The following is a 25,017-nucleotide window of genomic DNA, read 5'->3' as shown; positions in this document are numbered from 1 at the left end:
ACTACTGTGGTTTGACCCACATTATAGAGCAGCTTTTATTGCTTTTTTTCACGTGAAATAAAAATGACAGGTTGGACATGTGCAGTTAGAACTGTTTCTGTAAATTGGCTGCTTTGACTAAATATTTTCCTTCACTGTGTTCAGCACAGTAGACTTGTTGAAGAGAGTTCTTTACTCATCGTTATTTCTGGGCTTCTTCTCGTCGGTCAAAGCTGAGTTTCTACGTTTCATATTCTTCAGTTCATGAATGCAGCTCAGCTAACGTTTAATTTCTGCAAATAGAAATGTGGTGTGTAGGAAACAGATGCATAAACTGTAGGGTTATACTCATGATGATGTAAAATGTCCATCATTTATGTGGAGGGGCACAACCAGATGCTCCTCAGAGAGGATTGAGGTCTTGTGATTGTGGACCAGTATATTCTACCACCACCATCTTCTCCCCGTCTCTGTACCAGACTTATATCCTCCTAACTTTGTTCTATTGTTCAAATGTAAAATAATAAGAATGCAGCTGACAATTTTCTGGGAATTATCATCTTTCCTCAGGGATCTATAGTACTTTTTGAAAGTATTAATACATTGTGAGCTTTTTCACACAAGCCTTAATGTATTTAATTGGAGGTTTTATGTCATCAACCAACAGAGAATAAACTTATCTTTTGAACAAAAAGGGAACCATGTAGTTTCCAACGTTCTTAACAAAATGTTGTGTGCATACGTGCAGTGTCTGCTGTAAAAATGCTAGGGGTATGAATACTTTTCAAGAGCTTTGCATTTGTAAATTAGGGTGCAGCTGTGAAATGTGTTGGAACTGTAGAGCTATGCATGCATACAGTGTTAAAATGAGCTGCACAGTGAGCTACACGTTGCGTGTTTGTTTCATGCTTCCTGGTGCAGCTGAGCTCTTCAACAGTAAAGACACGTTTATTACACCAGGGTACCCGCGGGGTCTTAAAAGTATTTAAAAAGTCTTGAATTTTGTACTAAATAATTAAGGCCTTAAAAGTATTACATTTTGAAGACAAATTATAAAATGCCATAAAGGTCTTAATTTATTTTATCCTTTAGTGAGACAATAAATGCTAAAATGTCCTAAAATACTGAAGCAAAATGTGTTGTTGGTGTGTGCGAGCAATGTAAGAATTAACGCGTCCAATGACGAATATCCGTTTTACGAAGGGCACGTCAGCTGAGTTTCTCCCGCGGGCTCAGTGAGTGGTGGGAAAACAAAACCACCTTGTTAGTAAGTTAACTTAGTGTGCTTCAGAATGGGCAAGTGTCGTTTTAACCCGAAGTGGCAGCAGAATCCAAAATACGAGTGGGTTAAACCTAATTCGGACAATGACCATGAGGCCCAATGCTGTTTGTGCCAAAAATCTTTTAAGCTGGGGACGATGGGACTTATGGCTATGGACTCCCATATGAAGAGCGCCAAACACGTTGCTTATGCTAGAGTTCACCAACAGCAGGCACCTATTGCTCAGTTCTGTTCAAAGCAAGGCTCTACTTTAACAACCAGCTACTGCAAGTAATACTGAAGCCTCCGCATCATCGGTAGTACAGCCGGTGAACCTGCGAGCTCATTCGCCAACTTTTCGGGCAAAGGTGATTTGGATCCTGAAAACAATTTCGGACCACCACTCATTTACTTCGAACGACGAAATTAGCGTAAAGTGGATTGCTGTACTTTTTGAACCTAATCTGCATTTTATCTCTTGTATAACCAAAAGGTTGCTTGTAAGGCAATAGTGAGTGGTGTTGACTCTTAATGTGAGAAACATGCATATTTTTTTTATTGTGTTATTGCACAGCTCACAAAGTTAATGTCTATTATATATGAAAGTCTTAATAAAATAAGTTCAAGTACCTGGCGATTATTTTCTCAGGGTTAAAATCCATAGATTTTTTATTATATCATTCATAATTTTATAGCCATAGCTGTGAAATTGGCATTAAATTTCCTTCTAGGTGATCTTAAAAAGGTCTTAAAAAGTCTTAAATTTCACTCGGAGAACCCTGGGGGTACCCTGTACACACTGAGGATTTTACTATCATTTCATTATCATTGTTAATCATTAAACTCACTGTTCTGAAGAACAGACTAGGTCACTGCTTCCAATGGTGGACGCAACCAACGTTTGTGCTGCAAGTCTTTCCAAGGAGATATCAAGGAGATCTAATCTTTTCTGTGCCTTGGTCAGGCTCCAACATAGGATACCTATGAGACAGGTTGTCACCTAATATCCAATGATCTAGTAGAGCATTAACTCCTAATTAGGGTGCCTCATATGGCACACATCACTGATAAAACACTAGTTGGGACAAAATATGTGGAGAGCCTGCAGCTTCCTGAATGTTAGCAAACATCTAACCCCCCAGTCAGAAGAAAGGAAGAAGCAGAAGTTTAATATACAATATTTCTTCTAAAGATTTTTGAGTCCAGAGTAAACTGAATGAAACTTAGTGACCTAAAGATAAAATAATTATTGAAAACAAGATGGCAGCAGATTAAAGATCTGACCTGAACAGATGTTTGGTTTTCTTGTCTATTTGCAGATTATTAACAGTGTGGCTCAGATGATTGCTGCATATAAAAGCTGTGATGCACAGATAATAGTTTGGATATCAGGGGACACTCATCGCTGTTTTTTCTGTATTTTCTCTGCAGACCTCAGAATTCGATTTTCTTCCATTTGCATTCAATATGTTTTCATCACTCTGACTGCTTACGCTGGAAGTTTTCTAGGATCTCTAATAATACCAACCCCTACCCCCCCTGCCTGCCTCCAACCCCCCATCCCCACCCCAGTCTTTAACACAGAGAAAAACAGAAAAGATCTGGTGGTGTTTCAGGTGATTGGTGTCCTCCGCAACACACAATGTTTTCAGGATAGACCGTGGAGATTTCTCTTTCTTACGAGCATATCCAGTGAACATGTCCAAGCAGGAAAATGTATAGAAACCAGGAAAGTTGAAGTGCCTGTAATGATCCCCTTATGAGTGTGATATTTTTGTTTTAATATCCCCGAATACAGAGGAAAGCTTTTATTTAGTTCAGGATATGAAGCCGGACAGTCTTTAAACGGTGATGTTCTCCAATCTTTGTATAAAGCTAAATGGGTTTATTATTGTCTGCTGCAGAAGAGAAACTCCATTCATGATAATTTACTCTATTATAAGAACAATAACACAGATGACGTTTTTAAGTCTCTTAATGCGCCCGCTGCTGATGGCACTCAGGCACTAGATTAAGGTGCCCAAAATGCTACTTGGACTGGTAGTGAAGTTGGCTGGATGCTGGTTGGATGCTGTCTGGATGCTGGTTGGATGCTGGTTGGATGCTGGATGGATGCTGGTTGGATGCTGTCTGGATGCTGGCTGGATGCTGGTTGGATGCTGGCTGGATGCTGGTTGGATGCTGTCTGGATGCTGGTTGAATGCTGGTTGGATGCTGTCTGGATGCTGGTTGAATGCTGGTTGAATGCTGGTTGGATGCTGTCTGGATGCTGGTTGAATGCTGGTTGGATGCTGTCTGGATGCTGGTTGAATGCTGGTTGGATGCTGTCTGGATGCTGGTTGGATGCTGGTTGAATGCTGGTTGGATGCTGGTTGGATGCTGGTTGAATGCTGTCTGGATGCTGGTTGGATGCTGGTTGGATGCTAGTTGGATGCTGGTTGGATGCTGTCTGGATGCTGGTTGAATGCTGGTTGGATGCTGGTTGAATGCTGGTTGGATGCTGGTTGGATGCTGTCTGGATGCTGGTTGAATGCTGGTTGAATGCTGGTTGGATGCTGTCTGGATGCTGGTTGGATGCTGGTTGAATGCTGGTTGAATGCTGGTTGGATGCTGTCTGGATGCTGGTTGAATGCTGGTTGGATGCTGTCTGGATGCTGGTTGGATGCTGGTTGGATGCTGGTTGAATGCTGGTTGGATGCTGGTTGAATGCTGGTTGGATGCTGGTTGGATGCTGGTTGAATGCTGGTTGAATGCTGGTTGGATGCTGGTTGGATGCTGGTTGAATGCTGGTTGGATGCTGTATGAATGCTGGTTGGATGCTGGTTGAAACTGATTGGATGCTGGTTGGATGCTGTCTGGATGCTGTATGAATGCTGGTTGGATGCTGGTTGAATGCTGGTTGGATGCTGGTTGGATGCTGTCTGGATGCTGTATGAATGCTGGTTGGATGCTGGTTGGATGCTGTATGAATGCTGGTTGAAACTGGTTGGATGCTGGTTGGATGCTGTCTGGATGCTGTATGAATGCTGGTTGGATGCTGGTTGAATGCTGGTTGGATGCTGGTTGGATGCTGTCTGGATGCTGTATGAATGCTGGTTGGATGCTGGTTGGATGCTGGTTGGATGCTGTCTGGCTGCTGTATGAATGCTGGTTGGATGCTGGTTGAATGCTGGTTGGATGCTGGTTGAATGCTGGTTGGATGCTGTCTGGATGCTGGTTGGATGCTGGTTGAATGCTGGTTGAATGCTGGTTGGATGCTGTCTGGATGCTGGTTGAATGCTGTCTGGATGCTGGTTGGATGCTGTCTGGATGCGATGCTGGTTGAATGCTGGTTGGATGCTGGTTGGATGCTGTCTGGATGCTGGTTGAATGCTGTCTGGATGCTGGTTGGATGCTGGTTGGATGCTGTTTGGATGCTGGTTGGATGCTGGTTGGATGCTGTCTGGATGCTGGTTGGATGCTGTATGAATGCTGGTTGGATGCTGGTTGAATGCTGGTTGGATGCTGGTTGGATGCTGTCTGGATGCGATGCTGGTTGAATGCTGGTTGGATGCTGTCTGGATGCTGGTTGAATGCTGGTTGAATGCTGGTTGAATGCTGTATGAATGCTGGTTGGATGCTGGTTGAAACTGATTGGATGCTGGTTGGATGCTGGTTGAATGCTGGTTGAATGCTGGTTGGATGCTGGTTGGATGCTGGTTGAATGCTGGTTGGATGCTGTATGAATGCTGGTTGGATGCTGGTTGAAACTGATTGGATGCTGGTTGGATGCTGTCTGGATGCTGTATGAATGCTGGTTGGATGCTGGTTGAATGCTGGTTGGATGCTGGTTGGATGCTGTCTGGATGCTGTATGAATGCTGGTTGGATGCTGGTTGGATGCTGTATGAATGCTGGTTGAAACTGGTTGGATGCTGGTTGGATGCTGTCTGGATGCTGTATGAATGCTGGTTGGATGCTGGTTGAATGCTGGTTGGATGCTGGTTGGATGCTGTCTGGATGCTGTATGAATGCTGGTTGGATGCTGGTTGGATGCTGGTTGGATGCTGTCTGGCTGCTGTATGAATGCTGGTTGGATGCTGGTTGAATGCTGGTTGGATGCTGGTTGAATGCTGGTTGGATGCTGTCTGGATGCTGGTTGGATGCTGGTTGAATGCTGGTTGGATGCTGGTTGGATGCTGTCTGGATGCTGGTTGAATGCTGTCTGGATGCTGGTTGGATGCTGGTTGGATGCTGTCTGGATGCTGGTTGGATGCTGTCTGGATGCTGGTTGAATGCTGTCTGGATGCTGGTTGGATGCTGTCTGGATGCGATGCTGGTTGAATGCTGGTTGGATGCTGGTTGGATGCTGTCTGGATGCTGGTTGAATGCTGTCTGGATGCTGGTTGGATGCTGGTTGGATGCTGTTTGGATGCTGGTTGGATGCTGGTTGGATGCTGTCTGGATGCTGGTTGGATGCTGTATGAATGCTGGTTGGATGCTGGTTGGATGCTGGTTGGATGCTGGTTGGATGCTGTCTGGATGCGATGCTGGTTGAATGCTGGTTGGATGCTGTCTGGATGCTGGTTGAATGCTGTCTGGATGCTGGTTGGATGCTGGTTGGATGCTGTTTGGATGCTGGTTGGATGCTGGTTGGATGCTGTCTGGATGCGATGCTGGTTGAATGCTGGTTGGATGCTGTCTGGATGCTGGTTGAATGCTGTCTGGATGCTGGTTGGATGCTGGTTGGATGCTGTTTGGATGCTGGTTGGATGCTGGTTGGATGCTGTCTGGATGCGATGCTGGTTGAATGCTGGTTGGATGCTGTCTGGATGCTGGTTGAATGCTGGTTGGATGCTGGTTGGATGCTGTCTGGATGCTGGTTGGATGCTGGTTGAATGCTGGTTGGATGCTGTCTGGATGCTGGTTGGATGCTGGTTGAATGCTGGTTGAATGCTGGTTGGATGCTGTCTGGATGCTGGTTGAATGCTGTCTGGATGCTGGTTGGATGCTGGTTGGATGCTGTCTGGATGCTGGTTGGATGCTGTCTGGATGCTGGTTGAATGCTGGTTGGATGCTGGTTGGATGCTGGTTGGATGCTGTCTGGATGCTGGTTGGATGCTGGTTGGATGCTGGTTGAATGCTGGTTGAATGCTGGTTGGATGCTGTCTGGATGCTGGTTGGATGCTGTCTGGATGCTGGTTGAATGCTGTCTGGATGCTGGTTGGATGCTGGTTGGATGCTGTTTGGATGCTGGTTGGATGCTGGTTGGATGCTGGTTGAATGCTGTCTGGATGCTGGTTGAATGCTGTCTGGATGCTGGTTGGATGCTGTCTGGATGCTGGTTGAATGCTGTCTGGATGCTGGTTGAATGCTGGTTGGATGCTGGTTGGATGCTGGTTGGATGCTGTCTGGATGCTGGTTGGATGCTGGTTGAATGCTGGTTGGATGCTGGTTTTCTTCACCTATAGTGCCAACAGGGTTCCAGTTATCATCACCCTGGAGCCTCAGCTGAGGTCCTCCATCTTAGTTTACCTAAATCAGAATTGTCACATAAAATAAAATGAACAACATTTAAATTACAATTTGGAATGTAACAAAATAGGAAACAAGCCAGCTGGGTTGAATACTTTTGCAAGGCCCTGCATGTAACCCACTGTTGGGGTTGTTAACAGTGGGAATGTGGTTCTTTTTCCACATATTTATCCTTTGTTTGAAGTGATTGCTGCAGGAAACCTTCTCATCTGAAGGAAACGTGCGGCTCCAGGTGAAGTTTCTGATGGTGGGAGATGATTTCACTAATGAACAGCTGGTTGGTATTTAGACAGAAACACAATGTTGTTCACTAACTCAGGTTGCAGAGGTCCTTTATTTGTTCAGATCATTTAAATATGACACAGGAGCTAAATGGAATGAAGTCAATCATATTCATTATTTTCTTTAATCACTGGATTCTGAGGTTCATAAAAACTTTTAATTTAACTTGTGAAGTTTTCTCAGTCAAAAAGAAGGAAATAGAAAACAGTAATAATAACTGGGTTTAAGACTCTTACGTGTCTTTGCTTAGTGCTGGACAGGACGGTCTTTTTATGGTTTCATTTCATTGAAATCAGTGAATTTAAAGTGATGACCTCTGACCTCTGACGTCCTGCTGCAGCTGGGACTCGTCTCAAAGGGCAGCTACTGTTTTTCTGTCATTATGGGAGAATTTAAATAGTCTTCTACTTTTCCCCACATATACTGTGGCTGACATTTTCAGAGGTCAGCTTCATCTTCTGTCTCCAATACAGCAGCAGTGGCTAGCTTCTTTCCTCCTGCTTGTTTATTTCTTCTATGCACAGACAGTTTTTTCTGGTGATTGAAAATCCTTTTCTCTCTCAGATTTGCTCTCTTTCTTTCTCCGAGTGTCCTCTAGAAAACATTTTGACTGAAAAAAGTTTGACTTCTAAAGCCGTATGATGATGCCGCTCTAGAAAGGACGAACTTTAATTGAATTCAGGTCCGGGTGTCACTTCTTCTTCTTTAGAATCGATTTTTTTGGTGGAAAAAAGCAGATTGGTTTTATCTACTGATGTGATGCAACAGGCTGCAAACTGTTAACAAACAGAAAGTATTCCAATGGCGTCCATCATCTTCATCCTCCTGGATCACAGGCTCTTTACACTAACCAGCCAGCTCTGCTTCTGCTCATCCTTTCATAGTGTCTCCTGTTGACTCAGTTGCACTGGAAGAGATTCAGTTTGTTCACGTTCTTGTGTTGTTGTGCTTTCTTCTCCTCATCAGGCTCCTACAGCAGCTGCACACTGTTTGGAGGTTCCTTAGGTAGTTCCTAAAACGTTAGTTTATAATAAGCTCATTAGTCATGGAACAAGCAGGTCCTGATCTCAACTTTGATGATGTACAAAACCCACTGAAGCTCCAACATTAACATGTAAACAACGTTTGGAAGTAATGCAAAAGTATTCATACCCAATCAACTCTCTTCAGGTTTTGTCATATTACAACCAAGAACTTAACATTTTTTATATTTGAACACAAACTAGTTCCTAATATTAAGGATAGATGGTTCTCAGATTTTCTTTAAATGTAAAAATCTGAAAAGTGTGATGTGCATATGTGTTCAGCCCCTTTACGTGTTATACCTTTTAAATAAAATCCAGTCCCCAACATTCAGAGGTCACCTAATCAGCTGTGTGTAATTTAAACTGAGTCTACCTGCAGATGTTCTGTTTCTAGTCTCAGAGGTTCTGTAGAGAACATTGGAGAACAACCAGCCTCATGGAGGCCAAATAAAACAGCAGACAATTCAGGGAGAACGTTCTCGAGAAGTTTGGACATCCACCTAATCTGACAGGCTGAGCAAGGAGAGCATTATTCAGCGAAGTAGCCAAGAGTTACTCTGGAAGAGCTGCAGAGATCCACAGCCCAGGTAGGATCATCTGTTAGCAATTACCAAACTTTGGCCTTTAAAGAAGAGTAACAAGAAGAAAGATGTTGAATGACGGAGCTTAGATGTCCTGTTTGAATTATGCTACAAGCCATGTCAGGGAGACACCGAAGATTTAAAGAAGGTGTCCTGCTCAGGTGAGACCAAAATTGTACTTTTTGGCCTACATGCCAAGCAATGTGTGATGGCAGCATCATGCTGTGGGGATGTTTTTGTTCAGCAGGAACAGGGAAGCTGGTCAGAGATGATGAGAAGATGAATGGAGCTAAATCCAGGATCATCCTGAAAGAAAACCTGTTAGAAGCTGCAGAAGACCTGAGACTGAGGTGGAGGTTCATCTTACGGCAGGAGAACCATCCTGAACATACAGCCAGGAATACAATGGTTGGTTTAGAGTGGCCTAGTCAAAGTCCAGACCTAAATCCAACTGAAAATCTGCAAGATGGGAAAACTTCCACAGAAGTCAGACTGAACCTGAACTATTGTCCTGCAGCTGTATAATATATACACCTGCAGGTATATAATATATACACCTGCAGGTATATAATATATACACCTGCAGGTGTCTACAGTGCCTTGTGAAAGTATTTGGCCCCCTTGAACTTTTCAACCTCTTGTCACATTTCAGGCTTCAAACATAAAGATATAAAATTCTAATATTTTGTGAAGAATCAACAACAAGTGGGACACAATCGTGAAATTTATTGGATGTGTCAAACGTTTTTAACAAATAAAAAACTAAAAGTGAGGCGTATAATATTATTCAGCCCCCTTGCATTAATACTTTGTAGCTCCACCCTTTGCTGCAATTACAGCTGCAAGTCTCTTGGAGTTTGTTTCTATCAGTTTTCACATCCAGAGACTGAAATTCTTGTCCATTCTTCCTTGTAAAACAGCTGGAGCTCAGTGAGGTTGGATGGAGAGCGTTCATGAACAGCAGTCTTCAGCTCTTTCTACAGATTCTCCATTGGATTCAGGTCTGGACTTTGACTGGGCCATTCCAACACCTGGATATATTTATTTGTGAACCATTTCATTGTAAATTTGGTTTTATGTTTTGGATCATTGTCTTGTTGGAAGATAAATCTCCGTCCCAGTCTCAGGTCTCTTGCAGACTCCAACAGGTTTTCTTCCAGAATGGTTCTGTATTTGGCCCCATCCATCTTCCCATCAATTTGGACCATCTTCTCTGTCCCTGCTGATGAAAAGCAGGTCCAAACCATGATGCTGCCACCACCATGTTTAACAGTGGGGATGGTGTGTTCAGGGTGATGAACTGTGTTGCTTTTACACCAAACATATCGTTTTGCATTGTGGTCAAACAGTTTGATTTTGGTTTCATCTGACCAGAGCACCTTCTTCCACATGTTTGGTGTGTTTCTCCCAGGTGGCTTGTGGCAAACTTTAAACGAGACTTTTTATGGATATCTTTGAGAAATGACTTTCTTCTTGCCACTCTTCCATAAAGGCCAGATTTGTGCAGTGTACGACTGATTGTTGTCCTATGGACAGACTCTCCTACCTCAGCTGTAGATCTCTGCAGTTCATCCAGAGTGATCATGGGCCTCTTGGCTGCATCTCTGATCAGTCTTCTCCTTGTTCCAGATGAAAGTTTAGAGGGACGGCCGGGTCTTGATAGATTTGCAGTGGTCTGATACTCCTTCCATTTCAATATGATTGCTTGCACAGAGCTCCTTGGGATGTTTAAAGCTTGGGAAATCTTTTTGTATCCAAATCCAGCTTTAAACTTCTCCACAACAGTATCTTGGACCTGCCTGGTGTGTTCCTTGGTCTTCATGATGCTCTCTGCGCTTTGAACAGAACCCTGAGACTATCACAGAGCAGGTGCATTTATACAGAGACTTGATTACACACAGGTGGATTATATTTATCATCATCAGTCATTTGGGACAACATTGGATCATTCAGAGATCCTCACTGAACTTCTGGAGTCAGTTTGCTGCACTGAAAGTAAAGGAGCTGAATAATATTATAATACACGTTTCAGTTTTTTATTTGTTAAAAAAGTTTGACACATCCAATAAATTTAATTCCTCTTCATGATTGTGTCCCAGTTGTTGTTGATTCTTCACAAAAAATTAGAATTTTATATCTTTATGTTTGAAGCCTGAAATAACTGCCTTTAAGTTTGAGGTATAATGTGATGAGTTATGAGGAGGTTTATGGAATATGAATATTTCTGCAGTGATCTGCATTTATACTCAAGAATAATTAGTTTAACAGGAAACAGACGGATGGACTGATCCGGGCCAGGCAGGAGCAACTGGACTAGTGTTGCTTGATGTAACGACACAGATGCAGCGCTAAGATGTCATGTTTGCCTATGGTGGAAGCTCGCTGACGGTGCGTGGTGGCGTGTGGGAAGAGGATCATCAGAGACTTGCTGACAGCTCACACACATGTACACATGTACAGTTCCTGTCTGTTTGCTGACTAATCATGTCTGTAGGAGTTTCACACCACGATGAGCAAAAACTACGTCAACATTGTTTGTTTTTCCGTCCCTATTGTTGAAGATTAATTTCTGTCTATGACTTTGTCAGTGTGAGCATGTTCCCTTCCCACTTTCTGTCTGCATGAGGTTAGGAAGTAGAATCTGGGAGAACATTTCTCCAGTCTGCACCGACAACGGTGTCATCAGGTGATTCCCACGATGCATTTTGACCCATTCATACCTTTTTTGTGTTTCTTGTTGTGGTAAAGTTGAAAACACAGATCTAGATGATGACACATGATCACCGATGTAAACTTGGAGGATGTTTGTGGCCTTGCAGGGCTCACCTGGAAGCATCGAGGACACGCATTCAATTAAAGCTTCAGTCCTGAAATGCTGTGATGGCTGTGAGCCCGGCTAAAAGTCACAGACAGGTGGATGCATGCGATGACACTTCATGCTCTGAGTGGAAATCAATTTAACCTGGGTACATACACACAAGCTCAAATCATCAATTTCCTTCTATGGAAGATTAATAATTTAATGGTCCACCATGTGCAGCCACTGTCCTCGCTGAGCTAATATAAATTGAGGTCATGTTTGTGTTCTGGTGAAGGCTGATCGCAACGAGGCTGACTCCAAAAACATTGAGAACTCATCTGTATTTGTTGTGCAGGACTCTAGGAGACCAACGTCTGATTCTAATGAAGATGCTGCAGTTTATCCTCCTTCAGTTATTGTTTTTTTTAGTTGCTCGTCTCATTGAAGATGCAGCAGCAAGCAGCCGACTTTCCCTGCATGGAAACACTTGTGGTTAGGAGTTAAGAGTCTCCTTTTCAACAGCATCAGTAGATGGATGAGTGGCCTCGGCCTGATGTCCGATCCATGGATCAGTATCGTTCTGATGCTGATACTGGATCGGATCAGCTCCGTATCTCATTTGCTCAGACAGTAAAAGCCTGACCTCTACAGAAACTGGAGGATCAGAGCCATGTGTAGATATTTGCATGAAATATTTTTACACATATTAACCTCCAGGAGGCGTGTTACTTTGTTTAGGCTGCTTCTGGCACAGAGGGTCAGATATATGAATAATTTAGCCTTGTTTAATGCTTCATTTAGCTTTACTCGCTGTCCTTTTTCCATCTCCTTGTCTGTCGCTCTAAGGCGTGAAGGCGGTCTTCTCAGGCCATTATCACCGGAACGCTGGCGGGTGCCACGGCGGCCTGGACATGGTGGTGAGCTCAGCGATTGGCTGCCAGCTCGGCGATGACACCCACGGCGTCAGGGTGGTGGCGGTGACTGCTGACACCGTCGTCCACCGCTACCACAGCCTGGAGCAGCTGAGGGTGCGAGGCATGGACGAGGACCTCAGGAAGCTCCTGAAGACCTGAGCGCCGGCCAGGAAAACATGGATACTTTTTAAAACAGATGGGTACTTTAATACTTAGATAGCTTTGTTTTAAATTTCTGAGCCTGTCTTCCTATAAGTTTCCTGATGTTAATTCTTCATTTAATCTGAGAGAGTCAGACCTTAAAAATAGGAGTGCTCTCCATAGTTATTGGTACACCTGGTAAAATGTGCAAAAAGCCTTTAAATAAATGAATCTGAATGGCACAATCTCACTCTGAGGATATCCATCCATACGTCGAGAGAGAAAAATCCCAGAGCTTTCTGGGATCACCATTACAACCACTGGGTGCTTCTTACATGCCAACCTGCTGTTGAAAAACAAGCTCTTTCTGTCCAGGAGTTTACTAAATGCTCCTGGTGTGTTGGTCAGATGAGACCATGGTTGAGTTTTTTTTGAGACAAACACTCAGGTCTTGTCAAACAAAGGATAAAAATCACCTCATCCCCACTAATTGGTATGGTGGTGGATCTGTGAGGCTTTGGGCCTGTTTCCCTGGGAACCAGGATGAGATTAGGCTTTTTCAGTAAATTTATTTAAATGCTTTTTGCACATCTTCACCAATAAATGTAGGAGGGTGCTGTATAACGACACCCTAAGCTGCTGGTGACCTGGCAGAATCCGGCCTACGGTGGCCGGTACCATTTACCCGACCATTAATGGCACAAAGCAGCAAATTAAATGAGCACAGATGAAACGGCTCATCAGCCTCTTAACAAATGTACTGAAAATACAAAGAAGTGCAGTTCATGTTGACTGAACTGTATGTTTCCAGGGCTCCAACTCTTCAGGCTTTCGAGACCCAAACTATGAAGCAATCAGTAGTTAAAGCATTAGCATTGGTTCTGAACACGAGTCACTTTTTTACAGCCTGGATATAAAAATGATGGAGGAAGTCGTGGTTGTTGTTTTAAATGAAGAGCAGCAGTGAATTCGATGAACCTTGATTAAATGCTCACTGCTAGAAAATCTTGTTTCAAGTAGAGCTGCAGTTTTCCCTCCATGTTCTGCCATAAAACGCCCCTCAAAGTAAAAGACTATGCTGTGTTGAAAAGCCATGGTGGCAGACAGAAGAAGCTTCAGCTCAGAACTATTTCCCTTCTTCATTTTACTCTGATCCTGTAAAAATAACTCCCTTCTTCCTCTAATTATTATGCTTAAAAATGTGTGAGAGGAATCTGTGGACAGCAGTGTCTCATTTAATTCATCTGTCAGCTTCCTGCTTATTCAGACATGACACCAACACCTGGAGTGTCCAGCAGATTATTGCAAAGTGCTGCATGTCTGAACAAAGCTTTACGGGATTGGACTTTTTATCTGCAGCTGTGCACACATGGCAGAGGCTTTAAAACTCCTGTGAATTTACGCTCACTCCTGCTGTTAGTGATGCATGTGTCCGAGCAGCGCTGGGAGTTTAAAACGTGTCTGAAAGGATTTTCCCTAAAACACATTCAAAGTAGCTCCATTAGTTAGGATCAGTTATTCAGAATTTCTTCTGTTTTTCCTCTTTGTGTCTGAAGATAAATGCAACTCTGCAAAGAGAGACTGAGGACCAGCTTTAAAAATGCCAGAATGTCCCTTTATTGATCCAGCCATAGACATTAATGGGATAGTTCAGGTTCTTAAAGGTTACAAGCAGTTAATATCTTACCTGCAGGAGACAAGTTTCTTGGTGCCATCGTTTAGTATAAATTCTGATTCTGGACCCAAGGACGGAGGTTAACAGTTAGTCTAAACGGGACCAAGACCAAGGCGGGCTTCTTCCATCTGTATACAACTTCCAGCAGCGGTTCATGCAGACGTTATTTTATGAAGCATGAAATTGTCTCCAAGTTCACGATGGACACTTATTTCCACAGAAGATGCTTGCTTACACAGGAAATGGAGCTCGGAGGCGGTACGCCACCATCATTCTTCCCCCTGTGTGAAACATACACTAACAGAAAAGGAGGATTAGTGTGAAAAATCATCAAAAAATGCTCTATCCTGACCTGAATTTATTCTAAAAGGAGAAACCAAGAGGAAGTTATCTCCTGAAGTCAGACTTGAACTGCTTATAACTGATATGAAGAGCCTCAAATCAAGGTCTGAACTTTCCCTTTAATGTTAGCCTTGTTGAAGACTATGCAAGCGTTTCCATTACTGTGTTCGCTTTGGTTTACCACAACTTTCCCCCTAAACACAAATACATGAGCTGAATTTTACCATAAGGTCGGTTCTGCTTGGAACTAATGGGCTGAACCAAGCCTTTAGTCTCAGCTCTGAGATACAGGGGCATCTAAAACAGATAAAACTGTGGATTTATTTTAGTTATTCAGTTCAGAATGTCAAACTGTTATAGATTTATTACACGCATAGTGATATATTTTAAGCTTTTATTTATGTTAACTTTTATTACTTTTTGTTTAAATACCTAAATTATATTTTTAATAAAATTACATAAAACCAAGAAGTGAAATGAAAAGATTTTTAATACAGAAATTGTGGCCTTCTGAAAGTAACTATCAATGCTATAGACTTCATTTTTCTTTTACGCTTTTTCTTCCACTCAACTTTCCATTAATATACTTACAGCGCTCTGTTTCCTTAGCAATGAGCTTCAGTGATTGTCTGCCGGACACCACGATGCATGGTTTAGAGCATAACATGGTCATAACATTAGATTTCTGCATTAAAAATTATATTTATTGTTCTGATGTAAAATTCTAATTTTCAGAAAAAATCTTTTTGGTTTTCATTCGATTTTAGCCAGAATCATCAAACTTAACCAACAAATCCATGAAATATATTATTGTGTTATAAATCTATATGACTATTTTCACTTTTTAGTTGAAGTAGTGAAATGATGATATTGTAATAATTAGGATTCCAAATATAGCTGAGTGTGCAAAGACGTAAAGGACCCTGGAACAGAAATGGGTTGCTTAAATTCTTACAAATGAAATTGAAAAGTGGTTGTTTCATTTTGTTAAAATTTTAATTATGAATTGAAATGAGGTTATGTGGGTATAGAAGCAAGACTCCTTGCTTCCACTCTCGCTCAAAACTCTGCTCTCCTGCTCAACTTGCTTGCAAGTTTGCTGTGCTCTCCCTCAGAAGTATGTCACTGCACCGGAGAAGATACTACAAATAGTATCTTCTCCGGTTCAAATCCTGCGCTTTAACTTTGTCTGCAGAAATGAAACCTGCGCTCTCAAGAGTGTTTTTGCTGCTTTGCTCTCCCTTGGAACAGTGGTAACTCTGCCCGGTAACAGCTCCAGCCAATAGAATGACAGTGTGAGTTTGACTGGTGGGAGCTAAGCATTTTTTAATCAAGCCAGACTGTTTTGAGGGAGAGTAATAAGACATCTGAGAGAAAATCAGAAACTTTGTTATAAAACTGAACATTTATTTCTAAATTTGTCGCCAGACACCTTCAAATATTTTTAGATACATGAATATTCTGATGTGAATCTTTTCAGAAAATTCAACATTTAAGTCCCTGGTCTGTTTAAAAGCTGGTGAAGGTTTTAAATTAGTGGTAACCAGTGATTATGATGGGATGTATTAATGATTCCTGGTGAGACGGGGGGGCTTTAAAGTGAACAACAAATGTGGCCTAAATGACTCGTCTGGATTACATTTTCCATACAGACTCTGACTCCCATCCTGACGGACTAGGAGCGGGAGAGAGTTGTCATGGCAACCCATTAGTAACACGTGTGTGTTTGTGGGCGCCGGCTGAACATTCCCTTCGTCTGGGTGAGTCTGCGTCCGTCTGTGGACGCTGTGAAGGTGATTTTCCATCAGAGCCGCGATCTCTGACCTCATTTCACACGGATCCTCTGTTTCTTTGAGAAGCCACGGACAGATAATGAGTGTGATGCGTGAAAGACAACTCAGTCCATCGCCTTCATTTCCTGTCTGAGAAGGAGCCTTATGTCCTTATCTATTTTTATATCCTCATGGTGGCAGAGCTCATCGCTCTTCTTCCTTTCTGGGAGTACCGGTTTCAGAAGATATTCGCTGTCTGAATTTAGGGAATGTCACTCACTGGTTTCTGTGTTGCACACTAATGAATGACCATACTCACTGTGACTGTTGGATGTATTTTTATAATAAACGTGGATTTTAACTAATGGCTACATTGTGTGTCTGTGCTTTTTTCCAAGCCGTTTAAACACAAGAAGATCCAAAGCCAGGAACTCAAAAGGAAAGACATCAAGAACCTTTGAAAAACATTGCTTAAAATAAATCTTCAGTCTCAGGCTGTAATCAGACTTTTAGTTAAAAGCTGCTGTAAACCAAAATGTTTCCTGGCCTGAGTTAACCCTCCCGCAGTCCTGAAGGGGTCACATGGACTTGTGTGCGCTACTTGAGTTTCCCCGTCTCTTTGGTGGTTTTCCCACATGCTGGGCTGCAGGGAGCCCTCGAGATCACATTTCCAACCACTGCCCTAGATTTTTGGTCCTGCGGGGGTCAGAGCAACCCTGGGTGGAGTTCTTTCTGGTGCCTCCCATGACATCTGCCTCGCTCTGTACTAGCGCTTAGCCAGGAGTTTCTGAACATGTCAGATTTTCAGGCAGCTTGTTCGAGATCTGAGGAGCATACAAACTAACTTCTGCCTCACCTTGTTTGGTTCTGGTCCTGGAAACACAGTCAAATGCCTTAAGCTCAGTCACGGTGGGTGAAGAGAGTCTGTGAACCTTGGGATCCCCCAGAACTCCAGTCTTTGATTGCCGGCGCCCTCCATGGCCTCGATCTCTTATCAACGCGCCTGAGTCACATAGTTAGGCCATTAGTGGGACTCTGTAGAACTTGGGTGCATAAATGGGTGAGTCAGTCCTTTGATTTAGGTGTGTTGGACTTTGGACACATCAAAAGGTGGTAGGACACTAGAGTTTGACACCCCTGCCCCAGAATGAGCTGGAGGATCTGAGGGATATCTGGGTTTCCCTCCAGGACCAGTTGCTCCCGTGACCCGATCTCAGTAGACAATGAAAGGATTGATGCAATCTGTGGTTTCTGTCTCAGTTTGTGAGAGTTGAAGGAGATTAGAAGGTATGTGCAAAATACATGAATGACAAGTTTGATACAAGGACCCCACCATTCGGAACGGCGCCATGAATATTAAAACGATTCTCCTTCTTTATATATGTTGGTTCAGAGGTTAGCAGACAGTGTGAAATAAATGGCTCCTATTGGACTCAGAGTTGATTCCTGTGTGAATCAGAATTACACTTTTTATCTTTTACAAGCTTCCAGACAGCCAGAGAAAAAAATGTCTTTAGAAGACAATAAGTTTGTGGGCCGAAGTGAGCGTTGGCTTCCCTTCCTGCTCCTGTAATCTGCTGTGATGGATGAAGCTGCTTCCTGTTTGTTGATTCAACGGGATGTTGTGACCCTGAGGCCTGGCACATGTAGAAAAACTTCCAGCAGCCGACAGGATATATACGTGCAACAATAAAATGATTCCCCAATGTTTTTACTAAAATAAGGTCTCATCTGCCTTTAAACGCCTACAACAGGCTCAGGTATGGAAATCATACAGAAAATAGCTTTGTAATGCTAATCTAAGGTTGACATGCCGTTTACCAGTCAGTCATTCAATTAGTTGCCCAGTGACTTCATCCAATCCATCAGTTTTCAACCTCAGAAGGCTGAGAATGAAACTGCTGCATGAGATGTCGCCATTAAAACCTTCATTATAAAACCTTTAGAGCCTTATTTTTACTTGGTTTAATAAACTTCCTACAGGAACCTAAAGGCAGGAACACTTTATTCTACAGCACTAAGGTAATTCAAAGTACAGGAGCAAGCATTGAAATAATTACAGTAAAACTTACACAATTGGAAGTCAGTGAATGACCTACTGCTGCCATGAACTGTGTGTCCTCCCACAGAAGGTACTCCTGTTTGGTTTTTTCTGTATTCTCATTCCTCAGATGGTTGCAGAAGATCACGTCTCATACTGAGCCTGGTTCTACTGGAAGTTTATTCTTGTCCTAAATGAACGGTTTCTTTCCACTGTCGCCACATGCTTGCTGTAAAGTCTGTAAATGTCATCAATAAACTGCTTAAAAAGAAAGAAAGGTGGCTCTTTGACTCACACATAAACACACGCTTGGCCAGACTCTGATGCCACCGCCCCTTCGCTGTCTGCACAGTCCACAGGTGTTCTGGAGGGAACCAAATGAAAGCTACCATATCCAGTCATGACCTGACGTCAGGTTGCCACCTATCATGGCTGTGAGCCCACTGGCAGAGCGAGCCATCTGGGCGGCAGAGACCAGGCGATAGACCCATCTATTCCTGGGCCCCCCGGCCAGTGAGACAGACTGGAAGAGCTGGTTGTTGGGATCAGAGCTGTTGGGGATCAACGCTGGGCGATCGCTCGCCGACCTGTTTTCATCATTTTAGCTTTCAGTGGGGTCAATATTGTGCATGATTCACTTCATTTAATGCTTCACATCAGTTTCAGCCCGACTGACTGGCCACAGCTGCATGCTGAGTGTTTCATTAAGGCCTTAAATAATGACTCATATTTTTATGAATCTGTTGCCAGATTATACAAAATACGCAGTTTCACTCACTGATAAATGCTGCATGAAAATTTACAGGAAAGCTTCCTCAACATCTCTGCTGTCTTTCTTTCTTTTCTGTTTTTTACCGTCTATATTTCCATCAGACCTGACAGTAACTTACCTCTGTGACAAACTGCTGTCTGAGATTTGAAGCAGCAAAGAGACAAAACATGTTAGAGAATCTCAAATGAAGAGAGTATGAAACATAAATATTATCTGTGCTTCCATGTTTTTCAGATCAAGTAAATCATTTTGCACTTTTTGACAAAAACATCATTAAATCTTAAAATTAGGAACCGAGCACCACATAAGGATAGTGACATGCAACCTGGATCCACAATTTCAGAAGGTACCTGTTTCTACAGAGGACTGTTTTTATCGTCTATACCTTCTCATCCATACTGGGTCCCAGGGCGGCGGATGCCTGTCACCAGCGATCATTGGGAGAGAAGTGGGGTTCTGTCCATTCTGACTGAGCTGGACCTAAAGGATGGGTGTAGAATGGACATAAACTACATTCTCCACAGGTGCAAAGCTGGCAGAGACAAACTGAACAGCATTATCTGCAGCGAAAGATGGTTCTACCAAGTATTCAGAACCAGGACGGGATGCCTCACTTCCCACTTCATAGCTGCACACTAATTTAACAGAAATAGAACGATGGTGAGAAACTTTCCATTTCCTCCATCCACCCTTACATGATGTAAGCCCTACAACACAGCTGACACAGAACCAGAAAACAGACCTTGTGTCTGCAGCTGACTGTGACTAAACAAGGCGTCGGTGTACACACACCGCTTGGAATCAGGCAGAGGTCAGGTATAAGATAAATTAGTTTATATTTTGGTTATGTTGCACAGTGACCGTGTATATATATATATGGTATATATATATATATATATATATATATATACCATATATATATATATGTATGTGTGTGTGTGTATACATACATACATACATACATATATATATATATATATATGTATGTATGTGTGTGTGTGTATACATACATACATACATACATATATATATATATATGTATATATATATATATGTATGTATATATATATATACATACATATATATATGTATGTATATATATATATATACATACATATATATATATATATATATATATATACATACATATATATATATATATATGTATGTATATATATATATATATACATACATATATATATATATATATATATGTATGTATATATATATATATATATATATATATGTATGTATATATATATATATATATATGAGTTTAAAATCATGTCTCCTTCTAATGTTTCTGTCTGTCTCTGTCTGAACCCGACAAACTGTTAAAGATGCTGATAGATTTTTTTTCCTCAATTCACTTAGTCAGATCTGGAGCAGAAGGCTCTCTGTGACATTTACCCACAATACTGTTCTTCACACCACCAACTGGACTCCTACTCTCTTCAAGTGAGGAGCGAAGATTGTTGCAACAGTTTGTTTTGTACACAGAACACAACAAGCCACCTGCTGACTAAAAACAGATAATTGCTATTACTGGCGTTCTGGATGTGACTGTAGGTGTAACGAGGTGGAGCGTGACGGGAGTGACCCTTCAGCACTATGAGGAGGAGTTGCACCCACATAGCTACACAGCAGACTGCATGCTTGTGTCCCTGAAACTAAGGACTTTAACCATGATAACACCTAGGGTTTTTGCATGCTCTGGTCTTTGGCCTCATTGAATCTAATTGAACTCTAATCTCTATCCTTGCATTTTTGGACCAAAAACTATGATTTCTGTCTTTTCTGCATTAAGCTGCTGGAAATTCACACCCATAACATGGGTCAGTGGACTGTGGTCCAGTGGTGACACAGAATATAAAGTTGTGTGTCACCATTTTGTATAAGATCTAGTGCTTCATAATATGAGCAAAGGGTGATCATGTATATTTGTAATAAAATGTGACCCAAGAATGAAGCCCTGAGGAACCCCACAAGTAATCTTTGTTTTCTCATATTTATAATTACCATTTGATACAAAGTAGTTCCAGTCGGCCAAGTAAAAACTGAACCATTTTAACACAGTACCAGGCAAACCTTCCCACTTTTCCAATCTTTCAGCCTGGATGTTATGATCATCTGTGTCGAAGCCGAACCGAGATCCAGAAAAACCAAGACTGATGTTTCAGATGCATTGCTGTCATTTAAAACCTTTACCAATGCTGTCTCAGTGCTGGTGAGGACAACTGCCTGACTGGATTAAAGTGCCTTTTTAATGACAAATGTTAGATTAATTATTATTATTACTTTTTAATGAAGCAGATTAGGCTTCTTGAAAAAATTTTAAAATAAAACTAACCTTACTTACACAGTAAGACACTGACTGCTCAAGAGTACGCCACATAACCTCATTTATATAGAAATAAATTTGCTACATTTGACACCTCATCACTGTTGGGATCTTCATGCAGTTTCAGAGTAATTTTTTATCATAATTTGTGCATATTTTCAACTGAAACACTATTAGCTGACATACTGATCTAATTGAAAACATATATCTGAGCAGCTATTGAAACATTTTCCTACTCTTTTTTTGTATAGTGGACCATTTTTGGAAGCTAACTCGTGTATTCGCTGTGTTATATTGTTTTAAAGCATGATAAAGAAGCAGCAGATTCAGGAATATTTCAGATAAACTTATAAAAATCTGTTTTTTTTCTGAAGGCTACAGCTAACTGACTTAAAGTCTTTCCCTCCAGTCTTTTTGCAGGAAATCAGTTTGCAGCACAGTTTCCTGTCGTCATCACAACTCTCTGCTCACTGCTGTGGCATCAATAAGTCTCCTAAAGAACAAGTAACAGGCGCATAAAAGGGAACATATCCCAGAACCCAACAGGAGGAGTGTGGTACCGAACACTCAGAAATCTGTCTCTCCCTCATACATTTACTGACAAACTCACCTTTAAACTCAATCCATTAAAGCGCAACCGTATCGACCTGCTTTCAGAGACTCAGCAGTAAGTTTAGCTGGAAAATCCAACCGTTTTTAATACACAAAGCTTGGTGGGTATTTTCACTTCTTGTCTGTCAATCATTATGTGTTTTTCCCCCATCACCTACATTGCTTTGCTGCAAGGTAACCCATCTGTATGACAGTCCTGTGGATCCTTACAGTAATGGGAGCATTCACTGAGCACTGAACTGTGGAGGAACTTTTCCACCTGAGATGAGGGCTAACGCACACCAGCCTGACAGCCGCTGATCTGCTGCAGAGACGGAGAGTAGGAAGGCTACCTTCAGTCTAAATACTGAACCAGTAAATGAGCAGATTGACTCAGTCAGTCAGGCTCATCCCTTCGACTGGACTCCATACTAACGGCTCATCCTAATGAATCTGAAATCAATATTTTACTTCACTAGAGGCTGTTTTTTGCTGCTTTGATGCATCATATTTAGTTTGGTTTCCATGTCCAGTTCTCAGATATATGGAGCAAAACATTACAGACTCAAGAGCTAAAGGTAAATAAGTGTTGAGTTACTGATCTAAAACACAGTCTTAAAACTCTCAGGCAGTCTATATGAGAAGTGGATATAATCTGTTTTAATGTGGTCCTCCGTCTTCAATGTAGAGGTATTTTTCACAGCATTGTTTCAGATAGTTGGTTAGTTTGAGATTTCTGTGGGTTCCAGGAACCAGGGTTGTTCTCTGAGGTACATTCCTAACTGAGTTAGCCCTGCATCCTAAAGCAGATATGGAGGAGGGGGAAATGGCTCCAGGAACCATCCTGGGTTCTAGAATAAGTTCCTGCTGTGGAAATGCATCTTTATTGAGGTGGTCCTTCACGATAAACCTTTGATAGATGAACCCACGGAGGTCTTGTGGGACTGGATGTTTTTCTAAGTTACATTTTGGGGACTTTAGTTATTCTCTCTTTTATATGAGTCCTGTGCTTTAAGCCATCTTTGATGTACTGTTGAGGAATGTTTCTCTGGGGCTTCCTGAATGTCTCATTCTACCCAGCTCCTCCATCTCACCATTACATCTGTAGCTGAAATTCATGTTTATGAGAAAAGAGTCCAGTAATGATGTGACAGATAATCTGAGAGATGTGGCAAGCTTACAGCTGACAGCTCCAGGGTTTAGCTTGTTTGTGGTTTAAATTATTTTATGTTTTCAATAATTTCCTTGTTTTTTCCATAGCTTTAACTAAAACATTTAATTATAATGTGTCTTTTTGACTAAGTGGACAAAGATCCGACTCATAATAGGTGCCTTGCAAAAGTATTCACATCCCTTGAACTTTTGCATGTCATAGTACAGCCACCTACTTCAGTGTATTTCATCTTGATTTTATGTGAGAGATCAACACAAAGCAGAAAATAGTTGTAAAGCAGAAGAAAGATAAAACATGGTTTTTAAAATGTTATAAATAATCCAGATGCCTTCAGCAATCAGCAAACAAAACATGGTGGTGGCAGCATCATGCTGTGGGGATGCTTTTCTTCAACATGGGCAGGAAAGCTTTTCAACTGAGAATCTGTGGCAAGACCTGAAAATTGATGCTGTCCTTCCAATGTGACTGAACTTGAGCTGTTTGCAAAGAAGAATGAGCATAAACTGCTTTCTCCTCATGTTCAAATAATCTGGTAGAGATGAACTCAAACATCTTCTAGCTGTGACTGAACGCCACTCATGGTATGCTTCATGCTACTGTTTGTGTAAACCAAGTACTTGGTCATGCCTTCAGTTTGGGAGCCTTTTTACATCTGAGTAACTGACAGGTTGCAGTAGGTGACTGCACAGATAAAATAACAACTACTGTGCTGCATGTCCATGACCAGACATGTGGGTTAGTTGTTGTTGGAAAGCTTCTTCATACTAAATTATTGAAGATTTCTTTAACAAAATCCATTCCATCTTTCTCACCGCTGCGCTGGTGAAACCGTCTGGTCTCTATCTTTATGCACAACACAACAAAAGTTCTTAAGCCTTAAACTTAAGACCATGAATCATATAAGTCAAGCTGTGCTTTCTGGTATTTTTACATCACTGCAGACCAGTGTGGAGATTTTTTATTCATTGAGATCCAAACGTTTCTGGCAAAACTTCACCGACTCCGAAGGTGCAGCAGAGGGAAAAAGGTCTGGTGATCTGTAGACTCCAGGAAGCAACTTCACCTCAACATGTTTTATTTATTGCCCACATTAAGTTAGGAGAGCCATACTGCTCAATAAATCTGAATCAGACCCACTATTTAAATGAATATAAGCCTTCTGAGGTCGGTTTGCTGTGGACCAAAGTGGGTCCGACCCAGAAAAGCATCCATGATAATGCAGTGTTCCCAGACTTTCCTCTTCATGTTGTTGAACATAACCACACGCATGTAACATGTTTACCATCCTAATTTCCTCCAGCATGGGCAAAAATATTGGCTCAGTGATCAAAGCAGAGAAATCCAATCAAACATGCTTCTTATGTCGGTGAACATTCACTAACGGGTTTGCTGGCTCCACTTGTGTGGTGAAACGCAGAAACAATTAGCTTCTTATGTTCTGCTAATACACAAACACGGGTACCCGGTACGCACACGCCAATAGCTGCACTATTCAGCACAAATAAACACAGCAGCAACAATCCTAATTAATCCACATATATTCTCCAACACTGGATATTTTGGGCTTTCATCTCCTCAATTACAGTAAACTTCCTACGGTTATGTAGGAGCTGGATTAAGAGGGATTATGGAGAAACAGCCCCGGTTCAAATGATTTCTTGCCTTTGATTTACTTCATCAAACTATTAACCACTAAGCCTTTGAAAAGTAGAGGTACAATGTGTCTTGTTTTTATATGTACATCTTTCAGAATCCTTCTCTGTGGTCTAGTTTCTCCACTGGTTTGAGGAGAAAGTTGAAGACCAAACCAACA

At 41.9% G+C, this 25,017-nt stretch overlaps 1 protein-coding gene and 1 long non-coding RNA gene across 3 annotated transcripts in view; one reads left to right on the top strand and one right to left on the bottom strand.

Moving 5' to 3' along the window:
• The window catches only part of cpped1 (calcineurin-like phosphoesterase domain containing 1), a 27,905-nt gene extending 12,429 nt beyond the window's left edge, over window positions 1–15,476 (top strand). For both annotated transcript variants that reach the window (XM_047376716.1, XM_047376717.1), the window contains one exon: window positions 12,288–15,476. In XM_047376716.1, coding sequence (XP_047232672.1) covers window positions 12,288–12,514 — 227 coding nt within the window. In that variant the 3' untranslated portion in view covers window positions 12,515–15,476. The remainder of the gene's footprint in view (window positions 1–12,287) is intronic.
• Window positions 14,337–25,017, bottom strand: part of LOC124874991 — a 21,753-nt gene continuing 11,072 nt past the window's right edge. The window contains exons 2-3 of the long non-coding RNA XR_007039931.1: window positions 19,484–19,578; window positions 14,337–14,468 (exon numbers count right to left, since the gene is read on the bottom strand). This is a non-coding gene — a long non-coding RNA (uncharacterized LOC124874991). The remainder of the gene's footprint in view (window positions 14,469–19,483; window positions 19,579–25,017) is intronic.

The sequence above is a fragment of the Girardinichthys multiradiatus genome, chromosome 10, assembly GCF_021462225.1.
Source record: "Girardinichthys multiradiatus isolate DD_20200921_A chromosome 10, DD_fGirMul_XY1, whole genome shotgun sequence".
Taxonomy (NCBI): Eukaryota; Metazoa; Chordata; class Actinopteri; order Cyprinodontiformes; family Goodeidae; genus Girardinichthys; species Girardinichthys multiradiatus.
Note: the sequence above shows the minus strand (reverse complement) of the source record. Positions and strands in the feature narration are given on the sequence as shown.